Here is a 14,722-nt window from a genome sequence, read left to right on the forward strand (position 1 = left end):
CCCAGTGCCAGCCCAATAGACTGATGAGTTATTGTCATGTAAAAAAGCGCCAGCAATAAGACCAACCGCTTTGCCATTGTCCAAGTGGAAAGAGCCAAGTTTATTATGAGGACTATATGCTCTGGAGACCTGGGGCTGAGCGCCTCATAGGAGGCTTTTCATAAAACAAGGAGCCCTTCCTATAAAGGAGGCCAGTTTTGAGGCAGGAGCCGAGCAGTGCACATCTACCCACAGTCCAGCCTCCTCCAAAAACAAACATCAAAACCGTTATCGCTCCAAGACTCTCCTTTCTTCCCCTGTATTTCGGGTAGACGTATTCTGATTTTTGAGACTGCAGCTTTTTTTAATCCACTGAACCTTCTCAAATGTATAAGATGGAGTATTCTTACCTCAATTCTTCTGCCTACGAGTCGTGTATGGCCGGGATGGACACCTCCAGCCTGGCCTCAGCCTATGCGGACTTCAGCTCCTGCAGCCAAGCCGGTGGCTTCCAGTACAACCCCATCAGGACCACGTTTGGGGCCACCTCCGGGTGTCCCTCCCTCACCCCGGGATCCTGCAGTCTCGGCACGCTGCGGGACCACCAGAGCAGCCCGTACGCCGCAGGTAAGACCCCCCACTCCCTTCATCCAGGCTCTCCTCCGGTATATAGGACGGCCTTGATTGCATTTGAAAATGGAAATGTGTTTAGTATTTACCAAACGAAATTTGCTTACACAAATGAAAGGATTTATCACGTTAGAAGCGATTGCAGGCAAGAGGTAATTCTGTTACAGAGAGGGGGAGGGGGGGGAGGTTACACTATCCCAGTCACACTCGAACCGCCAACAAAATTATCTTTAAGCTGCCAAAATGATAGGCATAATTTATTTACACTGCGATGAGACGTAAAGCTTAGAAAATAATTAAATAACCAGAGAGCGAAAGCTCATTATAGTCACTGTACTTTAGCTAGAGAGGAGCCGCGGAGAATAAGGGCAACGCTGCGACAAGACAAGTTGCTCCCTTTTATGACACGAATGTGGAAAAAAATAAAAAACAATTTTCTTATGCTTAATTAATTCATCTGACCCCACACGACAATGCTGTTAGGGTTTATTCAATCGAAAGAGCGATCATGCTTTTTCTGTTTTATTGCTTCCAATAGCGGATCTCCACAGTAAGTTTAAAGGGGATTGAAACACAGTATCGTGTCGTTCCATGATGAACTTGGACAGCCGACCTTCAGAAGTTGACGAACACGCCGCGAGGACAGTTTCGGCAATTCGAAAATGAACTCATATTTCTAATGGGACAGCTTCTTTCTGGGCTTCGACCAACGCTGTCCTTTTACCTTGTTTTCAGACATCGGTGCGTTACTGTTTCTCGCCCTCCCCCCCCGCCCCACTGCCCCCCTCCAGTCCCTTACAAGCTCTTCACGGACCACGGCGGTCTGAACGAGAAGCGCAAGCAGCGCCGCATCAGGACCACGTTCACGAGCGCGCAGCTCAAGGAGCTCGAGAGGGTCTTCGCGGAGACGCACTACCCCGACATCTACACCAGAGAGGAGCTCGCGCTCAAAATCGACCTGACGGAAGCCCGCGTGCAGGTGTGTCGCGGGCCTGACACGCGCGTCAATTTTAGCCAGGAATCGGATGCGCCTTTTTTGACAGGATACCGCGAACCGCGTACAGTATATCCCGGCGATACCTTGTGGCACAAACCATATGTACAATGGCTGTGTCATCAAGAGTGCTCGACTAACGTTTATTATTATTATTATTATTATTATTATTATTATTATTATTATTATTATTATTATTATTATATTTACGGGAGTCCCTTGATCCGATTTCAGTTTTGATACACGGTGCCAGCTGTTGCATGTAATAACGGACATTTTCGACCGTTTTGAAGGTTTGGTTCCAGAACAGACGAGCTAAGTTCCGCAAACAGGAACGAGCTGCGGCTGCTGCTGCTGCGGCTGCCAAGAACGGATCATCGGGCAAAAAGTCGGACTCTAGGGATGAAGACAGCAAAGAGCCCAAAGCCACCGACCCCGATAGCACCGGGGGTCCCAACCCAAACCCCAACCCCAACCCCAGCTGTGGAGGACCCAGTCCCACCGGAGGACAGGTTAACCCTGGCGGTGCCGGTCCGGTAGAACCGGTCAAGACGTCCGTAGCTGGAGGTCTGGGGGTTACTGCGCCGAGCCAGGGCTGGGCGTCCACCCCCAGCACCATCACATCCATCCCCGACTCCTTAGGTGGACCCTTCGCCAGCGTACTGTCCTCCTTGCAAAGGCAGAACGGAGCCAAAGCCGCCTTAGTGAAAACCAGCATGTTCTGACGGCTCCACGTGTCACCCTGGGTTCAGAGATGTCACCCTGGGAGCTGCACTGACCAAGGCTGAGGGAGATGTCCGAACACACAAGACGGGACTGATGAAGAAGAAGAGGAGAGAAGAGGAGAGGAGCGGAGAGGGGATGAGAGGGAAGGAGAGGAGAGGGAAGGAGAGGAGAGGAGAGGAGAGGAGAGGAGAGGGGCAAATCACCCCATTCCTGCTTAGCTGTCTGTTCCAGGTTCTCCAGGAAGGAGCCAGATAACACAATATTTGTGTTACTTACAGGTTCATTTTATTTCTTACGTTTGAGGTGTGTCTTCAGCACTTGAGTCTTTAAATGAGGGCGAATAACAGAAACAGGCTGGATTATTTCTCAGTTTTTTTTCTAAACTTGTACAGTAAGACATTAATCACTATATTCCTTGTTTCATACAAGATGCTTTAATTCACAGTGTATTTTCTTTTTTTTAATTTTTAATCGTTTATTTTCATCTCCAAGCCATTTTCAATTTGAGGTTAAGATGATCGACCGTAACCTCTTTATCTCAATATAGGGCAGTGCGAGAAGAAGAAAACGTCCTTATTATTTTCATAATTATCAATTATATGTTTTAAATACCGTTTCACCAAAGGCACAAAAGTACATATTTCACCATAAACAGAAATACTTAACAGTTTTGTGTGTCTTTCTACGACTGTGTTTGTGTCGCTCAATTGTATAGTGTTAATACAGTATAAAAATTTGTCTTCTATAGTTGACCATAGGACATGTCTACCCTGTAGTTTATGAAGAGTGTTTTTGAAGTTTTAAAAAAAGGTCATTGCGGGTTTATTTCTTCGACAAGGACAAAAAATATACAAAACGTTGTATTTATTACATTTTTTTTTTCATTTGCATGTCCTCTTTCAGATTTTATTACATTTATTTTCCCCCCTTTTTATGTGAGCATTTCACGTTGTGTTCCAGGATTTAAATTTATTTATATGTAGGTATAATGAATGCTTATATTTAAGAAGGAAATATTTCTACATGTGCATATAGTTTTCCAAAAGTGTACCATTGACCTGATTGTTGATAATAAAATAATTAGCAAAGTTAATCCGTGTCTGTTTGCGTGTTTTTTCCTCGCTGATTCAGCATCAAAATCCCACAGCTGAACATTTTAATGAAACGTTACTGTTATATTACAGGTAGGACGTTCTTCAAATGTTCAAACGTTAGGAAATGATGACGATGATGGTGATGATGATGATGATAATAATAATAATCACATTAACAATAATAACATTATTATTATTATTATTATTATTATTATTATTATTATTATTATTATTAAACATCTTTGAGTAAAATGTGAGATAAACAACATTCTAGAATCTACATTATTTATCTGGGAGAAAGCTGTAGACTTATCCATCGATCACTATAGAAACTGGCCAATCGATTAGGTGACTGGTGAGACGCAGGCTCTCTCTTTAGTTGTGTTTTAGGGACACCTTGTGGTTAATTTGTGAAACTAAATTTTCTCTGGAATGTTTTTATTTTACATCATTTTTATAACGATAAACTATAAAAAAAAATAAATAAAATAAATAAATAACAAACAAACCAATGGCAATTAATGAATCGGGATCTGTCAGTACTTCCTTTCTTTCCATATTGTTGTTTTCACATAAACCGTGTCTCATCACACTTCCCATGTCTTTTACTGCGATTTAATACTTTCAGGACCACGGAGAGCGCCCGGACGAGCGTTTTTGATACACATCTGCTGCAAAAAACATCTCAAAAGGGCAAAGCTGGAAAACACACGTCTCTAGTGCAAACTGCATGCATAAAAGCAAATTTAAAAAAAATGAAAAGACAAGCCGCATTTTCAACTTTATTTATAAACATACATTTGCTATAAAAGCCATTGCATTTGAACATCTCATCTATTAAATTCTGATTGTTTATTTTCAGAGCAATATCACAATAAATACAGAACTTAAAACACAAGTATCATTCTCATTTTTTACCATATAACTGTTCCTTCCAAACATTTCACACACAGAAATTATTGCCTTATTTCTTCCCCTCCCCCCTTTTCTTTCATATCTTTATTTATATTTAAGTAAACATAATACATAAACAGAACCGAATCAATACTGCAGAACAGGAACAAATAAAACTTTTCAATAGCAAAGCTGTGTAAAAAAAAAAAGAAAAAAAAAAAAAAATCCATCCTGGACATCAAGTGGTCTAGAAGTTGTGGGAAACAAAACCTTAACTTGGTTCAGAAAACCTGTAAGGAAAAGTTGGCAGCTAGAGCAGGGCAGAGCAATGGTTAACTAGTAACTAGTCTAAATGAATTTTAACATGTCGTAGAGGAGAGACTGTGCTTCAGGATCTTTAAAAACATTCACGCACATATGCACAAAACAGGACTACCTGGTGTTTTCCCGAAAAGAAGAGAAACTTTATACGATTGACCATCTCAGGCAAGGATTACCCTAAAATATATCTAATCGTTGTACATGAAATTGGTTTCTTTGTGCAGTTCATAGGCTACTGTATAGGCCTAATACGAATATCAATATGATCAGTTTAGATTAGATGTGTTGCATTTTATTCCTGACTGGGAACCTTATGAGATGCTCACTCAGGTGTCTAAATAGGGATCAGCTAAAAGACAGAGCTGTATTTGTCTTGCATGAGCAAAACTGGGCCAGATCATCAGCAGACTATAAAGTGCAGATCACTTTCCCTTGTCTTTTTGTCTGCCTGGAGAAAACCTGATCTGCCATTAAGTCCCAAATTAAAGACATCATCTTTGGATTTCTTTTTTCAGACCCAACATCAGGTTACACAACGTGTGCAATCAGTTGCATTCCTAAGGCACATGTTCAATGCAATGTTTGCTAAAAATAAGCTTGGAGAGTAAAATAAATCTGCAGTCATCTGAAACGGAGGAGTGATGGAAAATACCTGAAAGTACCAGAGAAATGTTACTGTAAGAGAAACCATGCAACATATTTCAATACACTACTGCTACGTTAGTGGGTTCATTCATTCTCACCATAATTAAAACAAGCAAAAAGTAAAGAAATAAGATGGTTTATTCACTAAATGACAAATAAAACAATTATGGACGTATAAATCTGTGTGCTCACAAAAATTAGAGGAACCTCAGATGAGCTGCCTTCATCATATATTGTAAGGCAGGTTAAATACTGAATGGGATTCAAAAAGGAAATATAACCAGGAAAAACGTTCTAGAGGAATTCTGGTACTGAAAAAGAGTCAACAAACCCACCGCAATTTAAGAAATCAAGCGGAGCTGTCTACCTCCTTAAAGTTAAATGTAGGTGAAACATGCTAAAAAAAAATATCAGGTAAAAATGAAAATAAGATCATAAGATTGGATTCGTTATGACTGTATGATTAAGGCATTACACATATTCAGCTACCCAACATCAGGATGCATGTTTCATTATAGTGATGCGAGTGTTAAACGGCCCTTTTCGTTTCAGCACAAACAACCGAGGGCAGCGCAGTTTGTCCGCCTATCATAAGCAGAGAATTGAGCGCATTATCTACAGAGCTTAAGTGACAGGAGCTCCGGTCTTTGCAAGCAGTTCCCATGTTCAACACACTGAACCTACGACAAGAGCACTCCTGTCACAAGAGGAAGCAGAATAGTATCACACAGAGATACTGATGTGCATACTATATATATACACAGGTACACACACACACACACATATATATGTACCTATATATACTATATAGGACCTACGGTGAAATATTCTCTCATGATAAAGATGTCAATTACAATTTCAGTCACGCTACAACCAACCACTCAATGAAACTGCAAGCATCAAACAGTGTTTAAACACCATTCGACTATTTTTACAGAACTTCTTTGTTGGTGTGGAAACACCAACATAGGTATAAGGGATTCTTTAGTTGCAAGCACTGTGAAATTTGATTGAAATTATGCATTTTTTTATAAGGGTCTCTTTACACTGTATTTTCTAAAAACAACAAACATCTCATACCAAGCACAAAGAAATTCGACATGGTTGTTAAATCCTGCTGAAGAAACTGGGGGGTGGGGTTCTTTTTTTCATCCTGAACCACTGGGGGGGCCATCCTAATGCTTTCTCTAGTTTGAGCTGGAGGAAAAATGGTCGCGGTCTCCACACGTTGGGAAGGCATTTCAGATGGTGACCTGCTGGCGATTGTCCATACATACAGGTGTCAACAAACATGCTCCGACGCAGATCCTCCTTTATCTCCGCCTCGTCACAAAGTGGTGGGCTGACCAGCAGCTGCAGAACAACAAGAAGACAAACTGTTTTTTTTTTTATAACAGTTATGATTCAATATGATTAAAACTCTCATGTAAAAATCCTTTGGTGTAAGTGGCAAATCGTGACGTATAGGAATTATTTCTGTTATAGGAAACAGCTGCAAATGTGCTACTAATAGCCCATAATCATGGTTTTTCTGCTTCCTTTGATAATTAAGCGGTGCTATGCCAAGTCTAAGGTTCTGTGAAGAGGAGTTCAGGCTTATGTAAGATAACAATAAAAACGGCACGATCAACATCCATTAGCTGAAAGGAACCGTGATCACAGTTGCAGGTGACTACGAAGGCTTTTTCTCGCAGCTCAGGCAAGAAATACCTCGCTCGTTGTGCATGTACAGTAGCTCACCGCGCGATTTCATGTAGCACTCGTGACAGTTGAGGAGTCCGTTTCGGATCCTCACGTCCGTGCCGGTGCTGGTGTCCCCCAGCTGTCCCTTACAGATGCCACACTGGAACAGAGGGAGGTAAAAGTTAAGTGCTAAACTTCATTTCAGGGAGTTCCAAGAGAAGCAGAAGGACTGTCCCTGGCAAAATAAATCTCTCATTCTCAGACAAGAGTGGGGCACATTCATCATAAATGTAAAGGATTCTATTTTACATTCATTAATCAGATATTTAAGTTGAAAAGAAACCTTCACACTGACCTTCCCAAACCCTGCATTACAGTATTTCTTTGCTATTAAATTGTTAAAAACATTAAAATGAATCACACAATTTATAAGTAAAGTGCATTACTGATTACATAAATGGTCAATTATCAGCACCATAGTAATAATTCATCCTTTATCTCCAAACTGTTACATATGGGGGGGGGTGAGGCAGGCTTGGCCGGCTCCTGCTTTCTGTTGGGTCTGGGGTTCGAGTCCTGCTGGGGGTGCCTTGCAACAGACTGGCATCCCGTCCTGTGTGTGTCCCCTCCCGGCGCGCACCCTGTGTTGCCGGGCTGGGCTCCTGCTCGCTGCGATCCCGCTCGGGACAAGAGGCCAGTGTGTGTGTGTGTGTGTGTGTGTGTGTGTGTGTGTGTGTGTTACACACAGACCCCTAGTTTGGCACTGTTTTCAAAACCCACATCACTCAATTAAAGACAAAATGGGTTACATAGGTACACGTGAGCACCAAAATGACACAGGCTGCACATACCTTGAAGCACTGAATGTGGAAATAGAGGCCAAGAGTTTCGATGATCATGGCGGCTCCCTTGCCTAAGGGGTGGGCACAGCTGGAGCACAGCTTCTTTCCACTCACTGACCTGCAGGGGGCGACACTCTAGTAGAAATAACTCGCTGACGACACACTCGGACTCGATGGTCAGCGGCACCATGGCAGGGTGATGTGTTCTGTCCCAGATGATGTGACGTTGCAAAGTGCACTTTTCATGCTTTTCGAAGTCTTCATTTGTTCAAAATAAGTCATTCAGAGCAATTTCTTAATTGACACAGATAAATATGAAACACAAATATATCTTTTTTTTCTGAACACGAAATGATACAAAAATGCAGGAAAATGCACAGTGGACAGGAATTATGCTCACTTCAAGAGAGGAGGGTTTATAATGAGGAAACAGAAGCGACGACTGTACCCGGGAAGTCAAAGTGGTGTGTGTGGTGTGTGGGGCTGGGGGCTACGCTGCAAGGGTCACTGGGTGAGGGTCGTACCTGTTGGGAGACTGGGACTGGATGGCAGATGAAAATGTGGATGACTGAGATGGGTTTGTCCCTACATTTTCACACGATCCAGACCTGGAGACAGCAAGCTTAAACAATCAGAATCAAACACACAGAGCAAGCGCACGCACACAAACACGAACGCTCTCGGTCATACCCGCGATCCTTCACGCTTAGCGACACACGCAAACTCACCCGAACACACGGATAGCGGCCCTCACACATGCACGCACCGTTTCATTCTCCCAGACTGTGCCTGCTGGGTACTCAAGTTTCGGTCCAGCGAGGCTGTCTTATTCCACACCTCCTCCTGCTGGGGCTGCTTGTTCTGGGGCGGCTTGCTGCTCCATGATGCCTCTGGGTCAAGACGGCAACAGACTTAAATATGCTGAGACCAATCTACAAAACAGTGAAGCACTCATCGCCCCACCACAGCATAAATAAAAAAGTAAAAAGCAAGTTGTTTCCTCAGTTCTTTCTGCCTGATGAATCCCTCTCAATGTTCAACAAGGGACTCAAAGCACATCTGTTTCGGACTCACTTCTCTCTGGATCTCCTGACCACATAATACATTCACAACATGTCATTTGTCACAATTAACTTTGTATTTCCTTTCAATCCTATATGATGCTACTCATGTAATCTCATTGTTAATGCAATGTTTTAAAAAATGTTGTACTCTATCAGTTCTATATGTAGCTACCAGTGTAATACATGCTGGTTTACATTTACATATTTAGCAGATGCTTTTCTCCAAAGTGACTTACAATGGACTCTGTGTAGTGTTATCAGCCCACACACCTTATTCACCAAGGTGACTTACACTGCAAGATACACTACTTACACTGGCTCACTCATCCTTACATCAGTGGAACACACTCTCTCTGTCACTCACACACTGTGGGGGAACCTGAACAGCATGTCGTTGGAGTGTGGGAGGAAATCAGAGCATCCAGAGGAAACCCACGCAGACAAGGGGAGAACATGTAAACTCCACACAGACTGAGCGGGGATCAAACCCACGTCCTCTCGCACCACCCAGGTGCTGTGAGACAGCAGGGCTGCTCGCTGTGCCACCGTGCCACCCAGTTTAAATGGTGGCATCGGACAAACAGACTGTACTTGGAGAATGCACTTTGTTTGCCGAGTTGAGTATTTCTAGTCAGAAAGATGCTATAAATATTGAATCACAAACAGAGCGAGGATGACAAGTGAAACATTTTACTGTACAGAGTTACCCAGGAAAGCCTCCACAGGGCTATTCGCAATGTAAAATTTCTCTTCTCCACCCACAGAGGGCGACATTGCTGAGGTCTCACCTTGGATGAACTGAAGCTGAGGCACGGTGGTCTGGCCCTGGTCCACTGGGGCTCTTTGGCCATTCTGCAGAGTCTCTGCAACTGCTTCTGTCTGGCTCAAGCTTTGTGGGGTTGAGCTGCATGAGGTGCCGCGAACAGAAACTTTAAATCCATACGTGGAAGACTCCACTCAAAGGACAGATACTCCAGCATTAGGCGAGACTAGTTCTCAGGTCCACTGGCAATGTGAAGGTAATACACTGACACACACATTTGCAACACCGGCAGTGTCGGATTGTAAAACCCCTGTTTACGGACCTTTCTGCGGGGCGCAAACACTCTGTGCTCCCCATGGCCAGGTGTTCAGCTCTCGTGTCGTGCCCGCTGTCCTCCGCCCTTCTCTGCAGATGCGACAGGGTAAAATTAGCGATGAGAACACAGTTCTGCAAGTGCTATATTTTTCTTCTCCTCCTCTAGAGCCTGTATCTGTGTTGTACTGCATATCATTATACTGAACAAGATTTTCTGACTGTCTTGCAGTGACCACAGTAGCTGCTGTACATACTGGGGCTGTGCCTCCTCCTATCCCCCCAGCTCATCACCTGCTCCTCCAGCAGCTCCTGCTTGCGCTCCCAGTCAGCCAGCGACCTGACGATGGCATCCTGTGGGTTGGAGGGCATGGGCGGGTCAACGCGGATGGGGGAGGGCAAAGCGGATGAACGGGGGGTCAGTGGGGCCACGGTTTCCTCCAGGATTCTCCTCTCCTGCAGCAGCAGGAGCAAGTCAATCAAAGCGTCACATGACCCTCCACACCTTCTCTTTCTGCCTCAGTCACGTTGACGTAATAAAATAGGCAACCCGGTCACGCATCGCCATCATCTCCAACCCAAGCAGTTCTCTCCAGCCTGGAACGCTAGCAAACATGCCCCACCACTGCGTTAGCTCAGACCAGCACAACAGAGCTGCCATGTGATCAATAATGGAACAGCTCAATTCTTCAGCTCTGATCACTCAGCAAAGCACTAAGCACGGAGAAGAGAATCACCGATTCGCTGGTAACAGAAAAGAGCAGAGAAGAAGCAAAACCTGAAGGGACATAACATGAGGTCGACATGTTAGCAGCAGGAACCCGGTGCTCACCTCTTCATGGTACCTCCTCTCCTCCTCCTCCACCTCCCTCTGCGCTTTCTCCCACTCCTGCTTCAGCTTCTCCTGCTCACGCTGGTACTTCTCCTGCCACCAGGCACAGAGAAGAAGGGATGGATCACACAGACAGTTGGACGGAGGGTCACCGCATGTGCACGAGCCCGGCCGACCTGGCCTCCTACCGCTTCAGACACGGGCCGGTCGGCGAGCTCAGCACACGCTTGCCGCTTGCATTGCACGGACAGATACGAAATAGACGCCTGTGTGTCTACAGACAGAAATGGAAGGAAAAACAGTGAAAAACATGAAGGAAAGCCCTAGACACTCAAAAGACAAACAACTAGAGCCTCTGCCATTCTATTCACACGTAACACACACAGGGTGCACCAAACAGGGCATCCAAGGAACCAAACAATCTCTGCCTGCATCTCTTCTGTACCTGGTCTTTGAGGAGCATTTTTTTTTTCAGGTGTCAGCTGAAGCATGCGGGGTCAAGAGAGCTGAACACGCAGCATGACGGCGGCAGCAATCAGAGCCGAGGTCACCCGAGCGAGCTGTCTGGTGTGCACTTCTCAAATTGTCATATTGTGTTAGTGTCTTCCTGATTGACATTCGCAGATGTTATGCATGGTCTTGGAGAAAGGCGCTGCCTTACAGACCATGCACAACGTCACCTGCTGGGCAGTGCCGGACAGGACCTTGAGCACAGCCCAAAACAACGGGAACGGAAATATGACATGCATGCCGCAACATTAGAGCCGTGGGAGGAGGATTTTCTGTTAACGTGCTGTGAAAATAGGCGAATCGGCTGGGGGGAGGGGGGCTGAACGATGCGGTTGAGGACCAGGAGCAGCTTGCAGAAGTGGGGCAGGCTAGGGCAGCGTGATCTGAGCGCACATGCAAGTTTCTTTTTTTCTGCCAGAAGCCAATGTGGCCAAGGCTCAAGCGGGAGAGCGGGGCCCCCCAGGGGCTGCAGCAGGGCAGTGCCGGCCGGGTGTTGCGGGGGGCCCCGGAGCTGGGGTCATATACCTGAAGCATGCGCTCCTGCTCCTGCTGCCATCGTTCCTGACGCTTGCGCTCCTCCTCTGGGTCCCAAGACCAGTGGTCGACCCGCTTGACCAGACCCAACATTGGGGAGGGGATCTGACAGGACGGGCACCCCAATGCGCACACAGATACACACACAAACACAGGCACAGCGCACAAAGAGAGAGGGGAGGTGACAGGAGCAACCATCTATTACTACTCAGTTCTACATGCATGTCTCAGTACTGCCATTTACTACGGAAGCGACTTGTTCTAACACACAGAAGAAAAACAGAAAGAACAAACAGAGCAGGAAGGTCACACCTCACTTACTGGCGTTTTTCCTCATCTGGTCACAATTCTTTTATTATGACTTTTGACTGTCTTATACATTTCTGCTAATCCCACCCAGTACCAAGTGAGGCAGTGATTTGTGAGAGCGCATGACAACGGGAAAATGAATAAACGATACATTAATTTCTTTCTCGAAAGCCCAGTCAACTGTAGGTAGCTGATGTTCAGTGAAAACGGTGCCCCAAAATATAGATCTGCATTAAATTTAGTCACAGTCATGCCTGAGAAGTGAATTATACATATATACGTATACATACATATGCATGCTAAAAACCAGATGAGAAAAAACACTGAAATTATTTTAATTTTCCAAACTGTTTAGCATCATTTTATAGCTGAAAACAGCACCGCTGAGTACTTTGTGAGCGAGGACCTCCTTCTTGGTTACTTACACTCACAGGATCCTTCTCTGGAGAATCTGTTAAAAAAAACGAAAGGAGATGAGTTAAAGACGTTGAGACACATTCGGACACAGAAACGAACTCTCTTCGTTTTGAATTGCTCTCAGTTACACACGTGAGCCCAGATCTAGAGCACAGCTGAGACCACGGGATTTACACTCAAGTCGGTGGTACAGCGGTGAAATAAATACTGAAAAACAAAGCTATGTCAGACACTGGACTTTTCAGTGACATCAAAAATCAAGCAACATGAGGAAACCCAGACGTCAAGGAAAGCTGAATTGTCATGTACTGACTGAACCCTCTCTCCTCTGTTCAGTCGTCTGCTGTTCTGTTATTCAACCATCTCATAGGGAATCTACTGCAGAAGCTGAGCCTGACAGCATAAGTATGGAGTGTAGGAAAACACCATTCGTGGTACGGACGAAGTCTACGACATTTCAGCCAGCCAGTCATGCCCAATTCAGCAGTTCCACACTTCAGCTTGGTGGGACGGGGGACAGAGAGATGAGGCAAGAGAGGACTGGGGATTTGGGTGATGTGGGAAGGGACGCCACCGGCACGATGGTCCATGGCCTTCAGCCCCGTCCATCTCAGGCTATCCTTCCAAGCAGGGCTTAACACTCAGCGGTTCAACAAGTCATTAGATATTTGAGAAGTTCAACCATCAGTGTGATACACTTCTACGAAGCAGTTTATGCAAACCCAGCCTACGGGGACGGTTACGCTCCGGAAATATAAAAAAGGCAAGATAGGTGCGCAAAGTTAGTACACGTATTGCATCACAGAACAGACTTTGATGTACTAAAAAAGTGGAACCATGATAAACAGTGGGGAAAAATAGTGAAACAAACAGCAAAAGTAGCATCTACAGCACTATGACTGGACAAGCCTTGAGAGGACATACAGATATATACAGTATTTTAAGGCGGCTCATACTGTATTTGGGCAACGAGAACAGAAGGGAGGAGGGAGAGGGGACGGAGATTGAGGAGGGACAGACGGTGGGAAGGTCACCACACACTGCCAGCTAGCCTATGAGGACGCCCGCTTGGGCGGTGCCCAGCCAGTCAGAGAGGGGTTTTACCTGGCAGGGTGAAGAACTCCCAGCGTAACCTAGCGTTATCGGCACTGTAAGCCAACTCTACGCCACGCCCGAGAACGAGTCAAGGGCGCGGAGGAGAAAAGGGGAAATAGATATCAAAATCGTGAGCTGACCAACTGGCACGTTAACAAGAAGGAAAAAATAAGAAGATCAGCAGAATCAGAGAGTCTAAAGAACAAGGATGTCTGAACCACCTAAGAGCGACACCAGCTTTCCTCTCACAGGAGTTTGCCTTACCCTGTCTCACCTCATTTTCGGTGATGCTCACTTTAAAATTCCCATGAGTAAAAAGCAACCTGGTATAAGCTGTGGTAAGACCAGGAGTTTACCTGTCCCAGGTGATTGGCAGGCCACCTGGGTGCTGGGTGGCATCGCTTTGGCTCCCCTTGGAGCAAATAGGATGGACAGCTCTCCGTCTTCTCCCATCTGGACAGTGTCTGATGAGCTACTAAGCTGAGTGTGGAAAGACATAAAGAGGTAAACAAGGATTACAAACCACACTGTGAGGGTGTTACAATAAACATTAAGAGAAACTAAGAAACCCTTGTTTCCTAACACTAAATGATCAGACTGTAACACAGCTGTATGGACAGCCTTGATGCTTATTGTGCTTTTTGTCAGCGGCGCAGCACTATTTCTGCTGAATCTGCCTGTCTGCTGAGCCACGTGGGCTGAGACCCACCTGTGTGTTGATGGACATGTCAGAGGTCTCCAGGCTCTGGGCCACATCTGTCAATGGGGTCGGGGCTTCATCCTCTGCTTCCTTTTCTTGCTTGTCTTCTGTAACCACAGCGGACCCAGGCATCAGATCGAGGGAGAGCGAAGAGCGTGTCGTATACGGTAGTATGCAATCCCATACATATTACACAATACTCAATACATGTGGTCCTTCAGTTATCAAGGGGCTCCTTTTTAAAGAGCTTGTCAGTTCACCTTGCTGTGAGCCCCCTTTTACTGTATTATATAAACCATAAGGAAATATCAATAATTGGCATCCATGAACGCAACATTGTATAATAGGGATACATATTTTCATTAATTTCACACATTA

At 45.1% G+C, this 14,722-nt stretch overlaps 2 protein-coding genes across 5 annotated transcripts in view; one reads left to right on the forward strand and one right to left on the reverse strand.

Moving 5' to 3' along the window:
• The first annotated feature begins 365 nt into the window (after positions 1-365).
• LOC108924453 (paired mesoderm homeobox protein 2B-like) lies at positions 366-2,328 on the forward strand. The gene is made up of 3 exons (XM_018735786.2): positions 366-606; positions 1,401-1,588; positions 1,897-2,328. The coding sequence occupies exons 1-3, from the start codon at positions 366-368 to the stop codon at positions 2,326-2,328; spliced, it is 861 nt and encodes a 286-aa protein (XP_018591302.1).
• Positions 2,329-4,197: 1,869 nt separating this feature from the next.
• Positions 4,198-14,722, reverse strand: part of limch1a (LIM and calponin homology domains 1a) — an 89,680-nt gene continuing 79,155 nt past the window's right edge. For all 4 annotated transcript variants that reach the window (XM_029258858.1, XM_029258857.1, XM_029258856.1 and 1 more), the window contains 14 exons: positions 14,354-14,451; positions 14,001-14,124; positions 13,654-13,710; positions 12,558-12,583; positions 11,815-11,928; positions 10,780-10,872; positions 10,242-10,403; positions 9,958-10,040; positions 9,661-9,776; positions 8,575-8,698; positions 8,333-8,416; positions 7,818-7,926; positions 7,024-7,126; positions 4,198-6,636 (listed from right to left, as the gene is read on the reverse strand). In XM_029258858.1, the coding sequence (XP_029114691.1) occupies positions 6,611-6,636; positions 7,024-7,126; positions 7,818-7,926; positions 8,333-8,416; positions 8,575-8,698; positions 9,661-9,776; positions 9,958-10,040; positions 10,242-10,403; positions 10,780-10,872; positions 11,815-11,928; positions 12,558-12,583; positions 13,654-13,710; positions 14,001-14,124; positions 14,354-14,451 (1,319 nt within the window). In that variant the 3' untranslated portion in view covers positions 4,198-6,610. The remainder of the gene's footprint in view (positions 6,637-7,023; positions 7,127-7,817; positions 7,927-8,332; positions 8,417-8,574; positions 8,699-9,660; positions 9,777-9,957; positions 10,041-10,241; positions 10,404-10,779; positions 10,873-11,814; positions 11,929-12,557; positions 12,584-13,653; positions 13,711-14,000; positions 14,125-14,353; positions 14,452-14,722) is intronic.

The sequence above is a fragment of the Scleropages formosus genome, chromosome 16 (assembly GCF_900964775.1).
Source record: "Scleropages formosus chromosome 16, fSclFor1.1, whole genome shotgun sequence".
In the NCBI taxonomy this organism is placed as follows: domain Eukaryota; kingdom Metazoa; phylum Chordata; class Actinopteri; order Osteoglossiformes; family Osteoglossidae; genus Scleropages; species Scleropages formosus.